This window comes from Leopardus geoffroyi, chromosome B3 (assembly GCF_018350155.1).
Source record: "Leopardus geoffroyi isolate Oge1 chromosome B3, O.geoffroyi_Oge1_pat1.0, whole genome shotgun sequence".
Classification (NCBI taxonomy): domain Eukaryota; kingdom Metazoa; phylum Chordata; class Mammalia; order Carnivora; family Felidae; genus Leopardus; species Leopardus geoffroyi.
Genome location: NC_059337.1, coordinates 58449549 through 58475404, shown reverse-complemented (window position 1 = coordinate 58475404; position 25856 = coordinate 58449549). Strand labels below are relative to the sequence as shown.

The following is a 25856-nucleotide window of genomic DNA, read 5'->3' as shown; positions in this document are numbered from 1 at the left end:
AGTGTATACCAAGGGCGGGCAAACTTCGCCTACAAATGGTCAGATAGTAAATATTTTATATCTGTCCCAACTACTCAACTCTGCCACCGCGGCACAAAAGCAGCCACAGGTAACTATACGTGATGAAATGAGTGTGGCTGTGTTTGAGGAATACTTTATTTACACTGAAATTTAAAGTTCAACATAATTTTCACATATCATTCTTCTGATTTTTTTTTTTTTAACCATTAAAAAATACAAAAACCATTTTCAGCTCCATGGGCCACGCAAAACGGGCTGCAGGCCAGACTCGGCCCATGAGGCACAGTGTGCTGACCCCCCCGTCTGTACCATCGGAGGGTCACCAGGTCATTCCTCTCAGACTTCACAAAGGCCCTCACCAATCTTACTTTCACGGGAGCATCTCTTTCCTTTCTGCCATTGTTGCTGGGCCTGCAGGAATATTAAAAGTGACTTGTAGAAAAAGTTATAGATTCTTTTAATAGCTCTTTTTTTCTTTATCTGGAAGGTTTTTCCCAGGTTTAGTTCTTAAACACCTTAAACAGGGCATTACAGTCTGAGTTTATAAAACTAGGTTATCATCTATTTTCCAAAGCTTTTTAAGATTATTACTATGTTTTAAGGTCTGCTATTGCTCAATAAAGCAGCCCAGAAATTTCAGGATTATATATTTTCATTTTTTAATAAACCACACGGCAAAACAATACTTTATTTAATAAATGTATAGGAAATTACAATTTGAAAATTGCAAATACAGTACATATACATATACTATACCTTGATCTTAAATTATATGGAGAAACACCAGCTTCAAAATCTTCCTAAAATCAATCGTATGCAAAATACCTGGTTTCTGAAAGGGCAAATGGAAAAGTATATACAATTTCTTAAACTGTGATATGGCTTAATAACATATATTTTTAGAGAAGCATAAGCTTTCCAAATATAAGGTATCTTCCAGGTGCAAAGCTGACATACTGGCCATTTCAATTTTTCAGAATATACTTAACTGCAATATTTAAATTGACGCTGTCATAGATGTAATTGGGAAAGTCTCCGTAAATGTTTTCCAGTCTTACCAAAAATCAGAAAATATTGGTCTTTACAATATGATCGGAAGAATAACGTAACAGAGTAAAACCCTTTGTAAGCAGGAATTCAAGGATCGGATGGCCTGAATGCACACACACAATTCAATACTGAGGAATTCCCACGACAATTTCTTCTAATTTGCGGGCTCCTATGAACATAACAAAAAATATCCCTGATTGGTGAGCTGTAAAACAAATCTGATGTCCTTTCCAGCAAGATTCCCGTGGCAGATCTGTAGTTAGAGTTTGCAAATCATGTTTTGGTTAGAGACAAAAAAAACTTAAATCATTTGGAAATCAGACTCACCTCCCCTCAACACAGCATATAGCAAGGTGTCACTATTCTTTGGGACTAATACTCAACTGGCTCATGAGCTAAGCTTGGTTTAAAAAGAAACCAAGCCAAAGGAACTAATCTTACATCTATTAACACATTCTGTAACTTTAAATTTACTATATGTAAGGTAGAGTCAACAGGAAAATTGCCTAAAATCTTATTCCAACGGGGCTCAGATTCTGTAAAAACACACCTTATTCATTATGGTGAACCAATTCACATAAATTCATAAAAAGAAAATAAATTTACCTCATTGTGCTTGTTTCAAAAGTGAATGACTATCTCTTCTAAAGTGGTGAGAGTAGTTGTTTAAGAAACACAATCCAGTCTTAGAATCTTCACTTATGGTTGTATAGTGTAGTCTATCTCTATCATACTTATACTGTAAAGTTCAGTGTCCAAGAGAAATCTGGATCAAGAACAATCAGCTGTTTAAAAAAAGGGTTCTTCCTCACGAAGAAAGTTTATAAGTGGTGCTTTGTTTCTGAAAGATGGTTTTCCTCACATTTAAACAAAAGGGAAGCTCATGTATCTGATCTTGCCTGTGTCTATTCTGGGAAAATTCTACTGAAAACAAACACTGTCAGTGAGGACACCTGGGTTCAAGACACAGAACCAGAACACTGAGACTTTTAAGAGCAGGAAACTTAGTTTTAGAAAATGGAAATAAAGTACCCAAACTTGAAACGAAAACAGTAAAATAAGAGAGCCTGTGATTTGGCAAACAATACTGACAGGAGCTGCAAGCTGCAAAAATCTGGGCTCACATTACACAAGGCACAGCTAATGGGAAGTGTATGTGGGAATTCTATTTGAAATGGTTCTACATTTCAAAGCTCTCTGAAAGATGCCCTATTCAACTATATTCCTCACATTAGGTTTGTAAGGCAGCATGGTCGTTAATGAAAAATAGGTCTTTTCCTAAAATAAATCAAAATGCTGCCTCTGGCCAGAGTTTTGACAGACAGGTTTATATATACAAGTAACTCTGATTATTTGCAAATGTTAATTAAAATACATCAAACTGGGGGCACCTGGGTGCATCGGCTGATTAACTGTCCAATTCTTGATGTCAGCTCAGGTCTTGATCTCAGGGATGGGAGTTCAAGCCTGGCACTGGGCTCCACGCTTTGTGGAGCTTACTTAAAAAAAAAACAAAAAAAACATCACACTGAAGAACTGCCCAGTTTTTAGGTTGTGATCTGTTTTCTCAGTGCAAAATTAACAACGCAAAGTGTTTATCCAAAATTAGCCAGCGCCTGTGTCAGGACAGTGGAGAACTCTTCCTGTGAGGGCTGTCTGAGGGGTGTGACTCAGGGTTGCAGCGCAGCAGGGTAGGGACAGACCCAAGGCTCTGTGGCTTCCCTCCTGCAGTCCCTGGCCCTATCTGCTAGGTTCACATCGTCCTGTGTGGGTTTTGTCAAGTTACAAAAAGTGAAATCTATCAATTTTCAATCTCAGCCCCAGGAAAGCACAAGTATAAAATGTGTAGTCCTTGCTACAAAAGACAAAGCACAGGGAACTTCATGTGTACCTCACTTAAACAAAGCACACTCACTAAAATTTACAAAAGTTTTCACTGTTTCTGCGTTTTACAAAAAATCCTTTTCAATCCTCAAATGAATTTCAGACTGTTTTATCACATAACTTTTTCAAGGAACAGGTCGAAATGAAAAGTAAGATACGCCTATTTAGGATAAAGGAAAGTTTACAAGAAACAAGCTCAGTGGACACATGGGAAACACCTGCAAATACGGGGAAAGCCATTAGCATACAATGCATGTTCTTTTCCTTTCTCTTGCTAGGTACCCAAAGTCCGTAATGCCCAGATGTCCACTGAAATGCTTCTCATTTATTCTTATTTGCCTTCCACATTTAAGAGAATTTTGACTTAAACTATGTATGTACTACTCAAATTTTTGAAAAACTCATATATCATTTTAAATGGATTCACAGCAAGAACCGCATAAGGTTAATTTTCAATTCAATAAACACTGGGTTTTACTAGATACCATTAACCCTCATCAACCCTTTTTTGGGGGATACCATCAACTCTTAATCATCTTTTAGGGAACTTCAGGTTTTATCTTAGGTTTACTTACAGTGAGGTACTTGGTAGAAACACGAAATCTGTTTCCTCTCCTTCTTTGATATTATAAGTCATCTGCATGTTTATCTAGGCTTCTAATTCACAACTTGCCTAGTAATTGTACTCTGATTCTCTGAGAACCTCAAGAACCATATCCATTCTTGGTTAAGAAACTGTCCCTGTGAAAATAGACTTCTAAAGTGCATAAAGATAATCACAAAACCAACAGTTGCAAAGTGAAACCTGATTATTCACAGCTACCCCTTTAACACAACTGGTACCAATTAGGTTGCATTCGGTTTGGAAAGTTTCAGGTTTAGCCTCCCTACAACACAGATTGAATGTCCATCCCAATTCCTGTGTTTCAAACAACACAAATATAAGGTCAAAAACCCTTGATGTTTTCTTTCTTTTTAAATGTCTTCTCCCTATCTCTCTGGGCATTTCTGCTATGGTATTATTGGAAAACCTCAAAATTGTATCTTAGGGTTTCTGGAGTCCGTGGAGAATCCCTAACCCATATCATCAAACAAATTCTCTCTGGAGGAATGTGGTTAATCTACATGTGAAAGATAGGCATTACAAACTGAACCACAGCTCTCCAGAGTTTTACCCTGAAGGGGCACAGACTAACTGGTATGGAGGCAGGAAGCAAGGTACCAAGCACACTTTCAGTTCTTACAAGGACAGAGGATCATTGTTTACATTTTGCAGTCTCCTGCTATTCTTAAGAGAATTCCATGAATAATAAAAGAGAATTCCATGACTGCAGGAAGACTTAAATCTGACATTCCACACTCCATCCTCACTCCTATGTTTTAAATCACCATATAGTAATTTAAGATTAACTTCTGCCATTTAGAATAGTATTGAAAATATTTCCTAAATATTCCTAATGACAGTGACCACCACAACATGTAAAGATTTGGTTCTGATTAAGATTACAAATAACCAAAATGATAACTTTGAGATTCAAAACCCTGTAACATCTGGAAAAAGTTGTTTATAAAGGATAACTATAACAATAACATTATTTGTGAAATAAAACATTTCTGAAACACTTAGGAATACATGCTTATTCCACTATCTGGATAATTTCTAGTATTCTCTGAAATCTGCTGAGAAATAATTTCTGTAAAAACATAACTGGGTGTCAAATTCCAGAAGCTGGCTGTCAAGATTACCTAATAAAAAAAAAAAAATCAGTTTTCCAGCACTAGCTTGATAAAAAATGGTCCTTAAAAAGGATTTTTAAATGCAAATACTGAATTCTTGATGCTTCCTTCAGGACATGTACTCTGTCACAGTTAGTGAAATGTGGTCTTGGATTGTCTTCTTTGAGGTATCTGTAGAGTCACGTCTCATTCTATAAATAGTGTTTTGGAAACATCTTCATCTGAAAACCATGGTGAAGTCTCCTTTTACCATTAAACAGAAAGTAGCACTCTCAGGCTAGAGTGATTGTTTTGAGAGACAGGTGCTTGATATGGACACAGCTGTCAGGGATTCCATTTTCTCTTTCAGGTGTGCACATTTATTGCTCTCAGGTCTGTGACTGCAGGATAAGTAAGGCAGTGGTCCCCAAAACATATAAAATTAGGAACTGGAACTCTGACAGTGTGCACAAGTTCTGTCCACTTCTTGCCTGTAACTCTGAAGCTGAATAGTACATTTATACATGCCAAATGTGTTCAATAACACATGCTTTGCTTTGGACTGTACTTCTTCCCATTTAGATGAACTTCCAGGAACTGCAATGTCAAGAAAATGTCATTACTATTCATTGTACAAAGTTACAATGACACAGGGAAATAACAAATTTCATATACAGTGAACCTATTTTTATTAGTTTGATTTCTCCCCTCTTGAAGCTCCTCTCTTGGAGAAGCACACCAGCTTAAAAAGCCAGGATGGCTTGTCATTATTCCAATCCCTCTAGTCCACTCTCAGAGAAAGAATACTGGACATCAACTGCAAGTCTTCTGTAATTTTAAAAAAAATAAACCACATGCATGTATTATTTTGATAAATAAAAAGCATCAATCTGTGAAATGACCTAAAGAAATAAAAACAGATCCAGCTTTTCTTATGTAGAAATACAGCATGGTAGATACACTTCATGCTTTAATCTGAAAGCCAAAATCAATTTGTAATGTCTCATCTTAAAGAGATTGAAAATTATTTCTCGGCTGCCATTATTGATCTGCAACTCACCTTTTGAAAAGTCTGAACCCTCCCTTAAAGCAAATCTTTCCAGCAGAAACAATTTTCCTACTTATTTAAAAGCAAAAATGTTAAATTCAATTCCAAAGACAAAGTCCACCAACCCCAGGATTTACCGTCAGCAACATACTTAGCTGTATGTGTACTATGGCAGTAGGTTTTCCTGAAGTGAGAGACCAGATATTTAAATCTTCCACTGAATATACATCTTCTATTTTCATCAAGGCTTCTTTGATATAGTCTACATTCAAATGGCTTGGTACACCTATTAGTTTAGAATATATCATTTATAAGTAAAGTTTATTTGGGGGAAAAAGTTATACATAACTGATAGAATTTTTTTTTCCAAAGAACTCAAACGGCTTTACCAAATTCAGTTTAAATGAATACTTTAAAATATCTTAATACTTTAAGACAAGGATGCACCTGGGTGGCTCAGTTGGTTAAGCATCCAAGTCTTGATTTTGGCTCAGGTTATGATCCCACATGAGATAGAGCCCCACGATGGGCTGGGTGCTGTCTCTCTCTCTCTGCCCCTCCCCCACCTGCGCTTGGCACACGTGCACATGCACTCTCTCTCTCTCTCAAAATAAATCAACTTAAAAATATATATATATCAAACCTGAATACTTCATTTAACAAATAAGCTAGGATAGAGGCACCTGGTGGTTTAGTCAGTTAAGTGTCTGACTCTTGATTTTGGCTCAGGTCATGATCTCACAGTTCATGGGTTCGAGCCCTGCTGACAGCACAGAGCCTGCTTGGGATTCTGTGTCTCCCTCTCTCTCTGCCCTGCTGCAGCTTGCACTCTCATGCTGTCTCTCTCAAAAATAAACAAACATTAAAAAAAAAAAAAAAGCCAGGATAGACAGAAAAAAATGAAAAAAAGGGAACATCCAATGATAATGAACGTACTGTTGAAAATATAGGCATATACTTAATATAAGTAGGGATGTAGGAAATATAACAAAATAGCAAGTTAAATGGGAATTAAGGAATTAATAAATAAACCAGTAGACATAATTGTATTAAGACTCGAAAGAGTTGCATCTTTGTCCTAGCTCCATAGTTTATTTATTAGCAGCATTACCTTAATTAAGCAAGTTACGTTACCCCTCTGAACCTCAATTTCCTTGTTGGTAAATAGGGATAATAATGTCTACCTTACCTACCTTTCTCAGTGATTATAAGGATCGAATAGGTAACAGGTGGGAGAGCACATCAATTCTTATATTTTATATACACATAAAGTGGTGTTACTCTAACCTATAAGCATCTGTAAAAAGAAAAGACAGGAATCCTACCTACCCTAGAGTGCCCCGCCCACCCCCAATCTGATTTAGGGAAGTAATAAACCCACAACGGGGGATATTAGTGAGATCTTACCTTCTAGTATTATAACTATTGTGTCCCATATGATACGAAATGTTGTGAAAGCCACAAGTAATGAAAATACATATGTACAGATGGGATCGGCAATCTTGTATTCTGGCTGAAAGGTGACAGAGCAAAATTGTATGATTAAGTACAGACTGACATAAAACAGACTGTAAAGCAAAACAAGCCATACTCTGTCCCCATGTCCCCCATTCTTTAGCTGCCTTTGCCAGGACTGAAGAATACCTTTAAATTTAGATACTGTGACTCTTTCCTGGATTGTTTAAATACCTTTCCTCCTAAGACCTATTTCCGGAGGTTTAATCATTTGTTCTACTGCTTTCCTCTGTGCCTTCCCTAAATCTTCCAACCAGAACCAGAGAATATCAGAGCTCAAACGAGTTTTAGCAGCCACTTATCTGATCTAGAGGGGCTCCTGGATGGCTCAGTTGGTTAAGTGTCTGACTCTTGATTTTAGCTCAGGTCATGATCTCATGGTCATGGGATAGTGCCCTGCATCAGGCTCTGTGCTGAGTGAGGAGACTGAGTTTCTCACTCACTTGCTCTCTCTCTCTCTCATTGCCCTTCCCCTACTCGTGCATGTGTGTGCCTGTGTGCACTCTCTCAAAATAAATAAACCTAATAAATAAGAGTTTAGAGTTAAGGGACTTACTTGCTCAGTACTTGCTCAAAGTATTAATGGCAGAGCCAAGACTAGAACACAAATCTCTGGATTTCTAGTCCAGCACACATGCCAGTACCTAGCAGTTCAGGGACAAGGCTTAAACTTGAGTGAAGGTGGTACTGAAGCCAGCTATAGATTGTTACTCTGTAAAATGATACTACTGTGTTTAGTGTTAGCAAAAGAGCTATACTGGTGGCTCAGTTAAGCCTCCCTAAATGCAAAATGAGTAAGACTAGCTTTGGTGTCCAATATACTGATAAAAGACAATTACCTTTAGTTTTAATATTGAAATTAAATATATTTTAAAATACAAAAAATAGCAATCCTATTACCTTGAATCGTATGATGTATGCAGCTATTAGTACACCAACACTCTGTACCAAATCCCCCAAGGCATGTACAAATGCAGCTCTCACTGCTAGGCTGTCCTGCCCATGGTTGTGTCTGCACCCAGAACCTACGGTAGGAGAATTCGAAGGCAGAGAGTGGGAATGGGCGTGGTGACCAGACTGGTTCAATAGAAACCCCATTCTGTCAAAAATAAAAGAAAACATTATTATTCTTCCTAGCAGTATTGATAAAAATATTTATTGCTAATCAGACACTAATGAGACAACATGGAACTCATTCATTTAATATATATCTGAGCACCTATTGCAGCAGGTACTATTCTAGGTGCTAGGGTCAAAACAGTGAATCAGACAGACCTATCCCTATCCCCAAGCTAGCAGTAGAAGCTCTACTAGCTTCTGTTCTAGTAGAGAAGGCAGAGAATTCAACAAATCAATACAGAAAATACTGCCAGGCAATGCAACTATTCTGAAGAAAAGTAAGGCACTTCGAGGGATGGAGAGTGCTAGGGTTGGGGGGGTGGTTGGTCAGACAATGTCTCTCTGAGATTCCTTCTCAGCAGAGACTCGAATCAAGTCAAGAAGCAGGTGGTGGTGAAAGGGTGGTTCTAGGCAGAAGGAATACCAGGGCAAAGGCCTTTGTATGAAAATGTGCTCTACGTGTTTCAAAAAAGCAAGATAACCATTGTTGCTAAAGTGAGCAAGAATGCTAGGATATGAGTTAGAGAGGTACACAGGATCTTATCAAAAAGGTGATGGTAAGGATTTTGATTTTATTTTAAGTAGGAATGGAAGCCAGGGCAGGGACTGGCAAACCATGGTCTGTAAAGCGTATGTGGCCCAATGCCTGGTTTTGTACACAAAGTTTTACTGGGACACAGCCATGCTCATTTGTTTATCTATTACATGTTGCTGCTTTTGTTCTGTAACAGCAGAGTTGAGCAGCTGCAAAAGAGACTGCATGGCTCTCAAAGCCTAAAATATTTACTGTCTGGCCCTTTACAAGAAAGTTTGCTGACTGCTGATCCAAATGATTAAGTATAAACCTAAAAATTTCATAATTCTTAGGGAAAAAAGTTTGTAGTTAAAAATATCTTATTAATACAAAAGTATTATAAAATAAAAGTTAAAAAAAAAACTTTGTACCAATTAAATTCCTCATTGTTGGTCAAACCTCAGCATAACTGAGCAAACTAGTGAGGAATTTATAATTCCAAGTGTTTTATTAGCATAAGAAAAATTACATATTTAACATATATAATTTTAAAATACATAAAAATACCACTGCACATTACTGAATGCATGTATAAAAATCTCTCAGTTCACAGTACTTAAAAATATCGATGTGAAAACAATATAGAGTGTGTGACACCATAATGTCCAAACCCAAAGAATATACAACACCAAGAATGAATGAACCCAAATGTAAACTAGGGACACCGTGTGGTGATGTGCTCATGTTGGTTCATCAACTGTAACACATGCATGACTCTGCTGAAGGATGCTGATAATGCGGAAGCCACACATGTTTGAAGGCAGGGGATATATGGGAAATCTCTATGCCTTCTGCTCAATTTTTTCTGTGAACCTAAAACTAGTCTAAAAAATAAAGCTTAAAAAAAATAGAGCTTACATTACATTAACAGCAACTCCAACAGCTGCAGTGATGAGCATTATATCTCCATTTATTTCATATTTCATATGGATAGTTCTTTGGACAGCTTCATATAGGAGGAATCCCATAAGTATATACACCAAGAGCACACTAATCATAGCTGATAAAACCTCTGGAGGGAAAAATATAAAAAAGTGATATATCTGTGTGTTGTTATACTTCATACAAACTGAACACTTCACAAGCTTTATTTATATCTTTCCTCTAAAGAGACAAAAACACTGTATCATTTCTGTCATGTTATTTTCCTTATTTAAAATGTGTTTAGTAGTTTTCTCTGGATCTTCCACTAATTCATTCCCAGCACTCTCCACCTTTCCCTCATCTCTTTAGGGTCCAAACTGTGTATATTTAACAGAACATACACATGGTAAAAAATGAAAAACTGAGAAAAAATTATTTCTAACATACATGATCACAGACTACTTCCTAATAGAAGATTACACTTACAAATCACTACCAAAGTGAACAACCCATAACAAAAATGTGTAAAGGACACAAATATTAACACATAGAAAATTAACAGAAATGACCAACTTATCATAATACAAGAAGTTCAAATAAGAATATGATTGTGTTTTGCCATTTACTAAACACATAAAGATTAAAAAGTTTTGATCTTACTAACCAGAGTTAGCAAGGATATACTGGTGGACGTATCGAGTGGAACTATCTTTTTGGAGAGCAGTTTATAAAATGAATCAATATTTAAAATGCATGTATTCCTTGATTCAAGGAATCTATTCAATAGAACGAACACATGATATGTATGCAAATACATGTATCTACATGGTTCTTCACTGTAACCTCACTAGTATCAAAAAATATCTGGAGACATCTTAAATGTCCACCAATCAGGAACTTACTGGATGAAGTATGATATATCCATATACTGGAATATCATAAAGCCATTTATGTTTAAAAAGACAAGGAAAAAAAGAAAAATGAGTATTAGGCAAGTTGATAATCACAAGAAAGACAACAAAGTGTTACATCTAGGAAGTGGGGCTAGAAGCTTGGAGAACTTATTTTTCATTTTATTCTTTTCAGTAAGGTTTTAAGTTTTACCACAGATATGTATTACCTTTAAAGAAAAACAATTAGACATAAAAACAATAAGACATTCAACTATTCGTGAATACAATTTGACCCAGAAATTCTTCTTGCAATGATATACACATTCATGCTAATTGAGTTGCACATGTGCAAAATGAGATGTTGTGAAGCTGTTCATCAGGCACTGTATATAACAGCAAGCAACTGAAAACAATAAAGTGATTAGTAGGGGCCTTGTAACACGGAATAATATGCAGCTGTTAAAAAAAGGGCTATATCTCTTTATGTTCTGATAAGGAATAATCTCTAAGATACAGTGTTACATAAAAAAAGCAAAGTACACAAGAGTGCATATGGTATGTTACTATGTGAAAAGAAAAAAGAATATATAATAATATCTGTACATGTATTCTCTTAAAGGGTATATAAAATATTGACAAAAAACTGGTTATGAAAAGAATGGGTGGCTGGGAGACAGGGATGACTGCACTATATGTGCTTTTGTATCATATAAACTTTTTACCATGTGAGTATACAGTAGAAATAATTTTATAGCTTTTCAAGATAACACAAATAGGGCAATGGGAAGTACTTACATTTTTAAATAATTAACCAACATTATAATATAAAACAACTGTTGATAATCAAAACAATAAAAGCAAGAAAATACTTGTAAAGAAAATTTTTCCTTTAGAGAAACCAGGCAATCTTGTTAAAGGTAAAACAATCTGGGAAACTGTTATCTGAGTCAACTCATTGCTCAAAGGTTCCTCAGGCAGTTCAAATCTGTTGAACTTTGATACATTTTTATTCTGATGCATAAGTTACAGCACAGAAAAATTATCTAGTAGTTGTTTTAAGCTGTTTCCTGAACACCTCTCATTAATGTAGACAAAATTCCAATAAAATCCTGTGCATCAGCCGAACAAATGTTGGAATAAGACAACATACATTTCCTATTCAAAACCATGCTACGCCTATTTCTGACATACTAATCATCACACTTCAAAAGAGACGGGGTTAAGAAGACAGAGAAAAACAATGTGAAATATACAAAGCTGTGGAGAGACTACCACATCAAGTGCACACTCTCAGCAGCTTGAGGACAGGACCAGTTTCCTCCCATGTCACATTTACTGTAGCACTCAGCAGAGTAGTTGTCATGTAGCAAATATCTATGGGTGGATTTGCAAAATGAAGTTAGTTAGGTTGAGCAAGGGCAGATGATAAAAGGCTATGAAATTAAGAAGGGTGAGCTAAATGTGAATAATAGGTTATTTACTATATCCCCCAAAACAAGAAGTACACAGGTTAGAAGAGAATTAAGTCAAATACAAGACAGAAAACATACAGAATTTCTTGTCTTAAGTTATAACTGCTGATAGTAAAATACACATATATATAATACAAAGAAGTAATTAAAATATCCTTAAACCGTAATTTCATGTACTTAGTGGTGGCTTCATTTAACTCACAAAGTAAGAGAATTTTATCTTTAGAATTCATATTTAATACCAATTCTGGCATGCCTGGCTGGCTCGGACGGTGGAGCATGCAACTCTTGATCTTGGGGTCATGAGTTTGAGCCCCATGTTGGGTTTAGAGTTTACTTAAAAAAATACCAGGGCACCTAGATGGCTAAGTCAGTTAAGCATCCAATTCTTGATTTTGGTTCAGGTCATGATCTCGCAGTTTTGTGAGTCTGAGCCCCATATCTGGTTCTGTGCTGACAGCTCAGGGCCTGTTTGGGATTCTCTTTCTCTCTCTCTCTCTCTCTCTCTCTCTCTTCCTCCCCTGCTCCCACTCACTCATTCACTCACTCAATAAATAAAACCAATTCTTCTCAAACTCTTCCCCCAACACCTTCCCAAAAAAGAGAACTTCAATCATGTGTCAAGATGCCTTAGTCATATTTCTTAATATAAAATTATAAAGCAATACACTTTACATTTATAAAGATTCATAGTAATACAAGTTAATGACATAAAGATGTGATTGCTTATGAAAATCTAAAACCAGTAATCAAAAATCCTTTCAGAACCTCTTATAATTAGGCTGACAATACTTTATAGTTTTCTTGGGATAGTCCCAATATGTCTGTTGTCCTGGCAAAATTATTAAAAGTGCTCCACTTTACTCTCAAAAGTGTCCTGGTTTGGATGGTAAATGATACAGTTACACTAGTAGGTATGCCAGATAAAAAACACTGAATGTCTAGTTAAATTTGCAGTTCAGATAAACAACAAATAATTTTTTAGTATAAGTATGTCCCATGCAATTTTTCAGACGTACTGGGTGTCTTGAAAGAATGTGTGTATGCACATAACACATGCTAAATCTGGCAACCCCACCTCCCAGTGATAATTTTCCTAAACACTTAAAATTACCTTACTGTGAACTTTCAGATAAGGCAAAAACACACTGAAAATAAAGTAAAATGGAGGCACCTGAGTAGCTCATTCAGTTGAGCATCCAACTCTTGATTTCAGCTCAGGTCATGATCTCATGGTTGGTGAGACTGAGCCCCATGTCCCTCTGGCTGTGCACTGACAGCACAGAACCTGCTTGGGGTTCTCTCTCCCTCCTCTCTGCCCCTCCCCTGCTCACACTTGCACTTTCTTTCAAAATAAATAAACTTAAAAAAAAATAAAGTGAGGGGCGCCTGGGTGGCGCAGTCGGTTAAGCGTCTGACTTCAGCCAGGTCACGATCTCGCGGTCCGTGAGTTCGAGCCCCGCGTCGGGCTCTGGGCTGATGGCTCAGAGCCTGGAGCCTGTTTCCGATTCTGTGTCTCCCTCTCTCTCTGCCCCTCCCCCGTTCATGCTCTGTCTCTCTCTGTCCCAAAAATAAATAAACGTTGAAAAAAAAAAATTAAAAAAAAAATAAATAAATAAATAAAGTGAGGGGCGCCTGGGTGGCTCAGTCAGTTAAACATCCACTTCGGCCCAGGTCATGATCTCACAGTTTGTGAGTTCGAGCCCTGCTTTGGTGTATGGGTTGACAGCTCAGAGCCTGGAGACTGCTTCAGATTCTGTGTCTCCCTCCCTCCCTCTCTCTCTCTGCCTCTCCCCCCACTCTCAAAAATAAACATTGAAAAATAAATAAATAAATGAAGTGAAAGTCAAACTAAAGCATGACCAGATTTTTGGTAGGGAGGATTCCCATACTTAGAAGGCCCACTAGGGTTCCTGCCACGGAATACGCAGTTCTCCATACCAGTTTTCACCCATGTGAGTAGCGTAAAAGGGATCCCAATGCTTGCCCACAGTTAAGAGTAATGGAATCCAGCTGATTCCTAGAACTTTCCAAAATAACATATTAGGATCCTGGTATCAATATCTCTTTTCCAGTAATCAGTAAGGAATGGCTTCATGTCTAGTTCCCTTGGTGAAAAGCAAAGACATCCATCTGTTATTTTTAATTTTTTTTTAACGTTTATTTAGTTTTGAGACAGAGAGAGACAGAGCATGAATGGGGAGGGTCAGAGAGAGAGGGAGACACAGAATCCGAAGCAGACTCCAGGCTCCGACCTGTCAGCACAGAGCCCAGCGTGGGCTCGAACCCACAAGCTGTGAGATCATGACCTGAGCAGAAGTTGGGACGCTTAACCGACTGAGCCACCCAGGCGCCCCTCATCTGTTATTTTTTATTCTAATCACCCGTCAAAATGTCTTCTAGACAGGATACCGATAACTGCAAAAGGAGAAAAAGAAAACCTGAAATAGATTTTTAGGGCTGAGATTTATAACTGAGAAGTATAAGGCATAGGTGATAGTATATAGCTAAAAATCCTAATAGTACTACTATGATAATTTCTTTTGATAAAAGCTCTTTCACTATGAATAAATGAGATTTTGGTGAAATATCAAGAATGGGAGGAATGAGCGTTTAAGATTTTTTTCCCCATAGTATCTTTAACATGATGGAATGCAGATAAACATAGGCAAGATTTTTGCCCCCCAACAACTAAGAGAGAGGGAAGCTTTCCATCAACAACCACATTATGACTTGCTCTACTCCTCTCATTCTTGCTCTGGGTTAGTCTCTGGTCACATAACATACAATAAAGGTTTTCAACAAAAAAAGAGTACATAACATGCGGATTTTTCATCTTTGAAGGGAGACCCAGGAACTTTCACAATTGAAACCCCAGATTTCTGGGGCGCCTGGGTGGCTCAGGTTAAGCCTCCGACTTTAGCTCAGGTCATGATCTCATGGTTCGTGAGTTCAAGCCCCACGTTGAGCTCTGTGCTGACAGCTGAGAGCCTGGAGCCTGCTTCAGATTCTGTGTCTCCCTCCCTCTCTCTGCCCCTCCCCTGCTCATGCTGTCTCTCTCTCTCAGAAATAAATAAACATTAAAAAAAATAGTTTTAATAAAAATAAACAAAAACAAAAACCCAGCTTTCTGTGAAAGTTACTACCCCGGTAACTTTAGGTAAACTTGACTAAATGGAAATGTATCATAAATTAAAAACTCTTGAAAGATTTTTATGGAAATTCTAGAAAACCTATTATTATAGTAGTTCTAACATATTTTGCTACTTTACACACAAATAATTAACTCACTCCACCTGACTGAAATGTAGCACTGGAAGAGGAAGGTGAGTGAATACATGTTATTATTACATCACTTAGGTCTTTTAAAATATACCCTGAATTTCACACACAGAGAATAAACAGTTTTGGTTTGAATGGCTAATAAATGGTAAGAAAAAAAAAAATCAAATGGGAGAAAACACAGATGATTATCAAGTTTTGACAGTACTATAAAGTGTGAAAAATGCATATTTTAACACATCTATAAATTAACAAAACTAGAGGTTTTCAAGGTTCATATGAAAAACACTGAGTCCTTCCTTCTCTGTCCTCCAGTTATTCTCCATCATAGTGCCATATTCGTTTGCTCCATAGCATTTAAATTTTTTTTTAATGTTTATTCATTTTTGAGAGAGACAGACACAGCACGAGCAGGGGAGGAGCAGGGAGAGAGAGAGACCCACACAATCTGAAACAGGCTCCAGGCTCTGAGCTATCAGCACAGAGCCCGACGTGGGGCTCGAACCCACAAGCTGTGAGATCATGACCAGAGCTGAAGTCGGACATTTAATCAATTGAGCCACCCAGGTGCCCCTACTTCATAGCATTTAACATAATTTATAATTATGTTGTATTTGTGTATATATTTACTGCTGGTCTCCCCAAGGTATACTACTATTCATTCAATTAACCTGTTGAGCATCGATTCAGTGAATGATTAACAATCTGCTTCAACTATGTAAACCAAACTCAACCCAAGCATACTTTGTTTTCCATGAGTGTGGCCAGATGTACTGGCCTATCATAACTGCTAACTTTTCTAATGCTATGATGCCAATAATGAATAGATTTCCTTCAAATTATATAATGTTTGTCTTTCTATTGCCTCAAAAAATTATAGCAAACATCTAAAGACAGGTTTCAGAGGTTTACAAAAATGAACAGGGAAGGAGAATGGAGACACATTGTCTCTTGTATTTCCTTTTATGCTACTACCTTCTTCCAACAAAAGATAGGAAGGAAACAGAAGGAGAATCAGTAGGCTGTGCTGGATTTGGCTAAAATTTCCAAACGTGTATTTGAATTTCAACTTAATCACAGACAGCCCTACTGCATTCAGGCTAAGACATTTTTCAGTGGCCCACTGTTGCCACCAGAACACCAAGCTAAACTGCAAAGTTCATCTTTGGATCCTTTCAACTGCTATTCTCAATTCTCTTCTATTTCCTGCCTTCTCACCACTCCCTCTACCCCACACCCAAGGTACCCAGCACTGTCAAATTGACGTTTGGCTGTCCAACATTGACCACCTCACTCATGGCTTCCTTCAGCCTTAGTAAAAACTCCCATTTCTAGGACACACCTATTCTTTTCCAGATGTTCAGGTGATATGAATTAATTCTAAGATGTGAATAATAGGCATAATTCTTGTCAGGGGTGGGAGGAAGCTGTTAAAATGAATCACTAAGGAGAAGAGATGATGTTTTTTTTTGCTGCATGTTTGGGGGAAGAGATTTTTTAGCTGAAAACTTTCTGCTCCTTTAGCATCAGGGAATAAAATAACAAACTACACAGAATTAACATCACAACTATATACCTACCTTAGGACAACCATCATCTAGCCAGATCTGCCAAGGTCTTTGCTGAGTGGAACCACACACTGCTACACTCCTACACTGTCACTTTGCCATTAACCTAGGCTGATGATTCGCATTGCCAAAATGTAAATCTTGCTTTTTTAATTTCAAATACAGACAACTCTGCTTACTATAGTCCTTTCATATTATCTCTATCTTTATCTAAGCCATGCAGCTTCTTCAGCCCAAGAAGTGACAGAAAAGCCATAAATAAGAGTCAATTATGCTCATAATCCATAGAGAAGGATAAAAGTAGAAAGCAAGCAAGGGTTTTCACAGTTTTCTTTAGAACAGCATTTCCCCTTGTCTGGCAGATAGTGCTATTCCTCCTAAGGATTTGTGGGATTTCTCCTATAGTATGTTTCATTAAGTTCTAAGGTTTTTAAGTTCCAGAAAAAGAGGACATACCCACAGTCAAATAAATCCAAGCATTTAAAAATAGCTCATATAATGGTTCCTAGCCAACTCTCCCTTTCCCACAAAAGAATTGCCACTGTAATGTAATAAAAGAAAAAAAAAAGAAAAACAGAAAAACCTGAATGATTTTACACAATCTCTGAGTTCACATGAAGGAAAGGAATGTATCACCAGAATGGAACTGACTCCTGGGACGGCCACTTGCTTTTCTCCTCAAACTAAAACCACGTTTCTCTCACCTTCACTAAATGATTTTTGCTAAAATAAATTTTATATTGCCAAAAGTGCCACAAAAGACCTGAGTTAAATAGTGCATCTTTAAAAACTGTTGTTTAGGGGCGCCTGGGTGGTTCAGTTGGTTAAGCATCCAAGTTCGCTCAGGTCATGATCTCATGGTTCATGGGTTCGAGCCCCATGTCAGGCTCTGTGCCGACAGTTCGAGCCTTGAGCCTGATTTGGATTCTGTGTTCCTCTCTCTCTCTCTTCCTCCCCCACTCACACTGTCTCTCTCTCAAAAATAAATAAAAGATTAAAAAAAATTTTAAACTGTTGCTTAATCATCAGGATGAATCACCTTTCTTTTCTCCTACCTAGCTTAGACAGTTACACAAAGAGAATTCCAATTAGCATGGAGGGAAGGCAGGCAATTTGGGGGCGTGGACCATTTTCAAAGATATGAAAAGTGTGGGTAAGTGTGGGCAGGGAGAAGAGGGAAGGAAAAGAAGATTGGAACTAACTTTTATTGGGAATTTACTCTGTGCCAGGTAGCAGGTTAGGTAGGTACTTATACCTTACCACCTTAATGTATTTTTTACAATTCTGCAGTGGAAGTATTATCATTCCTATTTTACAGAAAAAAAAACAAACAAACACAAAAATTTGTACTTAGATTAAATCAGTCTCCAAAAGGTCTTAATAGCTAGTAAAACTGCAGATCTCTGATCTGAACCAAAGACAATTTATTCACAAAACTCTAAAAGTGGTAAAAAAACAAATAGGGCTGCCCCTGACTGACACCAAGAAGAAACACTCTTTTGACTAATTTCCTACTACGTCAGAGGGATCTAGAAGTCAGTACTCAGTTATGTTATGGATCATATAAATTTTTATAGTGTAGTTTGTGAACATGACCACAGTTTCAGAATTACAGATAAATGTTTTCAAGTCCCAAATATATTAGTCCCCAAATTTCAAAAATATCCCTATTCCTAGTTTGGAAACTGGCTTAATGTACCCCAAACACAATGATTTGAGGTTCATGAGCTATACTAAATAATCTGTTTCACAGTTTTCATGTCCTTTGTACTCAGCCTGACTATGCAACAATTAATAATCTCTTATACTGCACTTACAGAGTTTAATATTACGTTTCCATTCCTACTTCATTCATGGTCTAGGAGATATGGTTTCATAAAAAACAGCTATAAAAATGTGATAAATGCTATTAGGCATACATAAAGTGTGATGAGCAAACAAAAAGGAAATATATTTAAGGAATGGTACTACTAATATCTGACTATCATTCACAGGCACCCACCTCTAGGTCTAGAACAGGGTACACAGTATGCTGCCTTTTGCATAAGAAAGGGTGACAGGTAACAGGATATGAACATGTATGAAAAACACATAAAGTAAGGTGGTGAGGTATATGTATATATTCTCTTGTACTTTCAAAAGGAAATGCTGGAAGGATAGGTCAGAAACAAATTTAAAATCATTAATGGGGCGCCTGGGTGGCTCAGTCGGTTAAGCGTCCGACTTCAGCTCAGGTCACCATCTCACGGTCCGTTAGTTCGAGCCCCATGTTGGGCTCTGGGCTGATGGCTCAGAGCCTGGAGCCTGCTTCGGACTCTGTGTCTCCCTCTCTCTCTGCCCCTCCCCCGTTCATGGTCTGTCTCTCCCTGTCTCAAAAATAAATAAACGTTAAAAAAAAAATTAAAAAAAAATCATTACTAATAAGGAGTGGGATTAGAGGAAGGGATGGAGGGGACAGAATGAAAACAAGGCTTCTCTGAGGAAATCCTTTGTATTAGAAATTAATTGTTTATTCTTGCAACACATAAACTTTACATATTTACAAGACAGATCAACAAAGAAAAAAACCAACTCCTGTCTTACCCCCTCCCCCTACCCTGCATCAAAACAAAATTCAACGACAGTTAACACACCAGAAGGGGATTCCTTCTGCAGCGTTTTTTTAGGACCTGAATCCCTAAGACACAGGAGGCACACTACTTACAAGTGTCCAATATAAACATACGTTCTCCTACAGAACGTGAAGAGATTACTCATGAAGCAATATATTTTGTGGAACACAGGACAGCCACTGCTTTGTTTTACAGCCTTATTCAATTCTACATATCCTTGTCTTTTTAATCCTCCCCCAAAGAGCAGAATAAGTGAAGTAAGTTCTATATCTAGATATAGCCTCATAAAATTTTGGAATGCAAAGAAGAAAATGAAGATCCCAAAAGGCCCTTCTAGTGAAGACTTGAGTCCCTCTGTACCTTTGGGAAATACTCATCTACCTAGATTTTAACAACTCTTTTTTTTTAGATGACTTTTAAAAACTTCAGACAAAATTCACCATTTCAACAATTTAAAGTGCCCAAGTCAGTGGCTTTTAGTATAGGCACAAGGTTGTGCAACAGTTTCCCATTTATAGCCATTCAATTAATTGTGCTTATTTTCAGCCCCAGTTCTCCCTCCTACTCATCTCTGTCCCTGGCTCTTCTTTGGAGATCTGCTGGGCTGATCCAGCTCCTGGCTCAGTGTACTCTAGGCTACAGCTTCCCTGTTTCTTCCTCCAACCCACTCCCATCTATCTTCCAACTTCCAGAAATTTCTTGCTTATTGGTGACCCAATCCCTTGCTTCTCTTTGTTGTTTTTATTTCAAGGAACTCTCAGGAGAGACAGGAGTCAAATGCTGATATCTAGGCCACAAGTGTGAACTTTGTACTTTTAAGGAAAAAGGAAGATTCAACTCTCCACAGAAACTTGCAGAGATAAATAGAACAGCGAGTTCTGTTTTCTCTCATGTTTTCATAGTGCTTGTTATCTATGATGAAACAAAGTGACTACATAGAGAAACACTACGTACTACTTTGATATCTAACAGAATTTTCATGATTATGGGTTCTTATTATATGTGGGACTTTCTATATTCTGTTATTGCATGTTTCTGGGGGAGAACTCCACTATTTTCATTAGCATTCCAAATGCTCTATAACCTAAAAGGTTAAGAGCCACAGGACAAAATGAAATGCACTCTTCCAAATAGTAGTGGAAGGTAAAAACCCCCATTCCATGATGCTGTGTTTGAGTGTCAGATCTTAAATTGAAGGCGTTTAAATCACAAGAAATTAAAGTTTGAAAATAATCTTGAAGTTGTTTAAAAGGCCCAAGGCAATCAGGTAACAAATGAGCGTATAGTATGTTGGTAAACAGTGGGGTGTGTTTTAGGAACACATCCCAATGTACGCTATGCAGTGGCTTAACAAACAACAGAAACACCTCACTCAGGGCATCAGCTCTCCTGTACAGCAAGCAGCTAAGGGGTAGGGATGCCAAATAATTTCCCAATCTGATAATCAGGATAGCTCCTTGAAATATATAGCCTTTAAGGCACAATGTCAAGTTTTACACAGAAGGCCCAGGGACTAAATTTTAGAAGACCTAGAGCTTAGTTAAGATTACGCTAAAAAGTAACCAAGAAGGGGAAGAACTGATTGATATATTAGCAGTGTCAGTGACAGCAGATATACTGATATATTAGAGTGTCAGTGTCTCTACAAAATTAAACTACAAGTTGTTAATTCTGGTTCTTTAAGATAGGTTTTGCTGAAGGCATCTAAATGTCAGTTTTTGGGTTCTAAGCAAATGACATCTGGATATATGGCATTTCACATATTAGTTCAAGTAACTGCCTTATACATATTTTAAAAATAAGTAAAAAATCTAAAAACACAGTAACACAGGAAAGAGTTGTATGGATAACAATGTATGATTTTAATTCTCAATTCTTATTTGCTCAAAATAGTAAAATAAAAATATGTGTACAGTGAAAGAAAAAAATTTTAATGACACTTGTCAACACATGGTAAAGAAGACTTTATTCAGGGAGAGGAAGCTACCAAGATAGGTTACATGACCACTGTAACAGAACTCTGCAGTGGGGGAAGAGATTGGGCTCAACGCTGAATACTGAATAAGCAAGGGGGAATTTACAGCCATGGAGCAAGGTGGGAGTCAGTGGATGGAAAATTACTAAGGGGAAACATCAGGAGTATGGGGACTCTGGCTAAACGGACATAACAGAATTCTCGCTAGACACAAGCCAGTGCAATGAGACATCGCCTAGGGGATAATCTATCAGACATTAAGAGTGGGGGTGCTGTTAAATTGGCTTAGAAGGGTTTTTGCTAAAATAAGATTTTATAAGGAAGTGCACAGATGGGCTTGGGAGAAGGTTCAGGAGACTGACTAAACTTTGGTCAAGCAAAGAATCTTTGTCAGCACTTACAGAATTATATTGATACAGTGGCAGCAGTGAAGGTCAGCCACACAGTATATGTTATACCTATGACAGTACTGCTTAAGATCTGGGCTACAGTAGCTTTGGTTGGAACACCTGAAGTGAAAGAAAAAAGTTAATACACATTAACAAACCCATGTAGTTTTGCCTGGTTGAATAAAATGAAGGTAAACTTTTTTTCTGATAACATCTTCAGGAGATAGGGAACAACACTTAAAGATTAATGATTACCATATAATTTTACATGTGTAAGCAGTTTAGCTGACTAGGCTGAATGTACCCTGGAATATATGTATCTGAATAAATCTTGTTCATCTGTTGTCATTTGCTTTTTTCAAATAGGTTATCACCAGAAAGATTTCAGTTAATCAAAGGTTAGTTATAGTTCATTGTGGTTTTACTATAAAACTTGATAAACCAAAAGAAACTCCAATTACCTACCTAAGCGATGAAATCCAAAGGTGAATCTTTTGGTTGGAGATTTTGAGGACAGCCACAAAGCTAGCAGGGTCAGTATGATAGCACTTAGGTCAGTTAACATATGAAGTGCATCTGTCATGATTGCTAGGCTATTTGCAATGTATCCACCTTGGAGTAAGGGTGAGAGAGAAGAAGGAATACGTTAGTTAAAATAATAAACATAAGCAATCAAACCAAAAATATGTAACATCCTACAAAACATCAACTTCCAATTAAATATTTATCCAATCACAATTAAATCAAGGTATTCTGAAATTTTATACAGAACACTAAATATGTATATATTTTTGTGATGAAAACATCCCTTTCATGGGGCGCCTGGATGGCTCAGTTGGTTAAGTCCGAGTTCAGCTCAGGTCATGATCTCACAGTTATGAGTTCCAGCCCCCCATCCGACTCTGCTGACAGCTCAGAGACTGGGGCCTGCTTTGGATTCCGTTTCTCCTTCTCTCTTTGCCCCTTTCCTGCTTGCTCGCTCTCTCAAAAATAAATAAACATTAAAAACAATTAAAAAAAAGAAAATTTTCATTTCTAAGAACAGATTCTCTGAGGAGTCAATGACCTTAAAAAATTAAGTACCACTAAATTGGAGGCTAACACACAGAAATTTTTGTGGTTTAGCACTGCAGCTTTTACTCAAACTACTAATCCTATTAGACACTGAAATTAATAACCACAATATGTAAATATTACAAAAAAGGTAAAGGTAGATACTCACTTGTTGTGAGGGTTTGAACACAAAATTAAATGGAAGACATTTTTTTAATGTACATGAGTACATTAACTAATTAGTACCTTAACTGATTCCCTTGGTTATAGACAGCAATGTTTCAGAAGGATTAAAGATGGTATTTAGAGTACAATTTTTAACACTGATTTTCCAGTCATTATATGTATATGTAGCATGTAAAATTCATTTCCTAGATGTGTATGTGTGTGTATACATATATGTATGTTGTTCTATTATGGTGAATCAATTTTCCTAGCACCATTCATTAAATAAGCTTTTTTATGCCAAGCATTCAAACTTTTGTGTATCAGAATCACCTGGAAGATTTGTTAAACTGCAGATTGCTTGCCCCACTCCCAGAATTTCTAATTCAATAGAGCTGGATGAGGCTTGAGAATCTCTATTTTTAACATGTTCCCAAGGTGACATCGACGCTTCTAGTCTTGGTACCTCTGAGAATCACTGTTACAATGAACTTCATGGTCAGGGTATTATGACACATAAGTGTGCTGAGCCACTGTTCCCTCTCTTTCTGGGATGAGTGTGCACAGCCAAGAGCAGGAGGACACAAGCTGGCGATCTTGAAATCACATCCATTTACTTCAGTGTGCTCTATACAAATACCAGTTTTTATGTATTCCCTTGACATTAAAAAGCTAAAATCACTAAGAGAAAGTATAACTTGGTAGTTAATAATATGAGATTTTAGACTCTCTGAAACTCTCAGCCAGTTAGTTAATACTTTTGAGCCTCAGTTTCTTTATAAAATAAAAATAATACCTCAAAGTTGTATTGTCCATTAACTTTCTGAGATGATGAAAATATTCTATGTATGCTGTCCAGTAGAGTAGACACTAGTCACATGTAACTTTTGAGCATTTGAAATATGGCTAGTGCAACTGAGGAGTTGAATTTATTTAATTTTAGTTAACATATTTAAAGAGCCACATGTTGATAATGATCAGCAAAACTAGCAAACTAAGGACCTCTGAAAATAATCTCCACAAAAGCTGGGAGAATATGTGCAAAAATGGTCCAAATCAGCTTTTTCAGAACCCTGGAAATTAACCAAAGGCTGACACAGGAAGTATTAATTCAAGGAAAATGACTGAATCTTTATAAGAACAGTGAGCTCTGTGGCATTCTAATTCGCCTTGGACCCATCTCCCTCTCTCCAGCTCTGTGGTAGCCCTGAAAACCAACAAGCACAGTGAAAATATCAGTCTGGCAGCCACTGCAAGGTATCAAATGGGGTTAGAGCTCCTAAAAAGCCCAATCCCAAAGAACTAGCATTATTGGATCTGTCTGGTAGTTCCCTGGAAGGCCATACTAGCAAGGCTGTTTTCACTGGACTTGACTTGGGGATCTGCCCTATGCAAACCCTAAGGAAGGTTTGTCAAAAACAATCACAGGGAATTGTTCAACACTGCAGCTGCCTGAGGCAACAGATAACAAAGTGTTCCCTGTATTCTGAAATTTCACAATGATACGCCTTGGTGTGGGTTTATTTTCACCCAACTTGCTGGGTTTTTGTTGACTGTTTTAATCTGGAAATGTACACCCTTCAGTTCTGGAGAAATTTCTTAAACTATATTGTTGGTAATTTCTTTTCTTCTGCTTTCTCTATTCCTCAAACTCCTATTACTTGGAGTTTGGATTGACACACTAATTTTCTTATGTTTTTTCTCTTATCTTTTTGTTCTACTCTCTAAGAGATTACCTTAATTCATCTTCTCTTCTAACTTTTATGAAGTTTAAAAATTTTGTTTTTATTGTTGAAAAGCTCTTTACCCTGATTTTCTTTTTTACAACAGCTCATTCTTTTTTCTAATCTTTTTTTTTTTAAGTTTGTTTTGAGAGACAGCGAAAGTGGGGTAGGGGTAGGGAGAGGGGGGTAGTTAGGATCGCAAGTGGGCTCTGTGCTGACAGCAGAAGAGCCTGATGTGGGGCTCAAACACATGATTGTGAGACTGTAACCTGATCAGAAGTCAGACGCTCAACCAACAGAGCCACCCAGCTGCCCTAGCCTATTCTTGTTGATAAATAATCTATTTCTCTGGATAGGAATTATATTATTATATCCGACTGGCTCTTAAACAGGGTTTAACTAGCTTCCTTAGTCTTCCTCTTTACCCACACTCCTAGGGGTATCTGGTGCAAACAATTCTGGGCCTACTGAGGCTTCTGAAGTGCAGTAGTTAGTTCTCAGTATGGTCCCTAGATCAGCAGTATCAGCATCCCCTGGGAAATTGTTAGAAAAGCAAATTCTCAGGCCCTATCCCAGACCTACGAAATTAGAAACTCTCCCCCAGCAATTTGTGTTTTATTTAATAAATTCTCTAGGTGTGGGGCACCTGGGTGGCTCAGTTGGTTAGGCGTCCAATTCTTGATTTCAATTCAGGTCATGATCTTATGGGCCCTGCATCAGGTTCCACGCTGTCCGTGTAGAGCCTGCTTGGAATTATGTCTCTCTTTCTCTCTCTGCCTCTCCTCAACTCGTGCTCTCTCTATATACATAAATAAATAAACAAACTTACAAATAAATTCTCTAGGTATTTCTGATGAATTCTGATGAATTAGGTTGCTTCTTGGCTGTCCCCAACTGCTTGCTTAGGAGCTGGCTTCCTAGGGTCTATTAAG

The 25856-nt window shown here is 37.5% G+C and overlaps 2 protein-coding genes across 8 annotated transcripts in view; one reads left to right on the top strand and one right to left on the bottom strand.

The window, feature by feature from the left end:
- Nucleotides 1–25856, top strand: part of BLOC1S6 (biogenesis of lysosomal organelles complex 1 subunit 6) — a 125152-nt gene that overhangs the window by 15284 nt on the left and 84012 nt on the right. The window lies entirely within an intron of this gene.
- SLC30A4 (solute carrier family 30 member 4) overlaps nucleotides 656–25856 on the bottom strand; it is a 30242-nt gene continuing 5041 nt past the window's right edge. For 3 of the 7 annotated variants that reach the window (XM_045449849.1, XM_045449848.1, XM_045449847.1), the window contains 6 exons: nucleotides 22448–22594; nucleotides 9786–9939; nucleotides 8135–8333; nucleotides 7127–7232; nucleotides 5871–6005; nucleotides 656–5268 (listed from right to left, as the gene is read on the bottom strand). In XM_045449849.1, coding sequence (XP_045305805.1) covers nucleotides 5114–5268; nucleotides 5871–6005; nucleotides 7127–7232; nucleotides 8135–8333; nucleotides 9786–9939; nucleotides 22448–22594 — 896 coding nt within the window. In that variant the 3' untranslated portion in view covers nucleotides 656–5113. Of the gene's footprint in view, nucleotides 5269–5870; nucleotides 6006–7126; nucleotides 7233–8134; nucleotides 8334–9785; nucleotides 9940–21567; nucleotides 22103–22447; nucleotides 22595–25856 lie in introns of those variants that run through there. The other 4 variants (XM_045449851.1, XM_045449850.1, XM_045449852.1 and 1 more) reach the window with 4 other exon arrangements.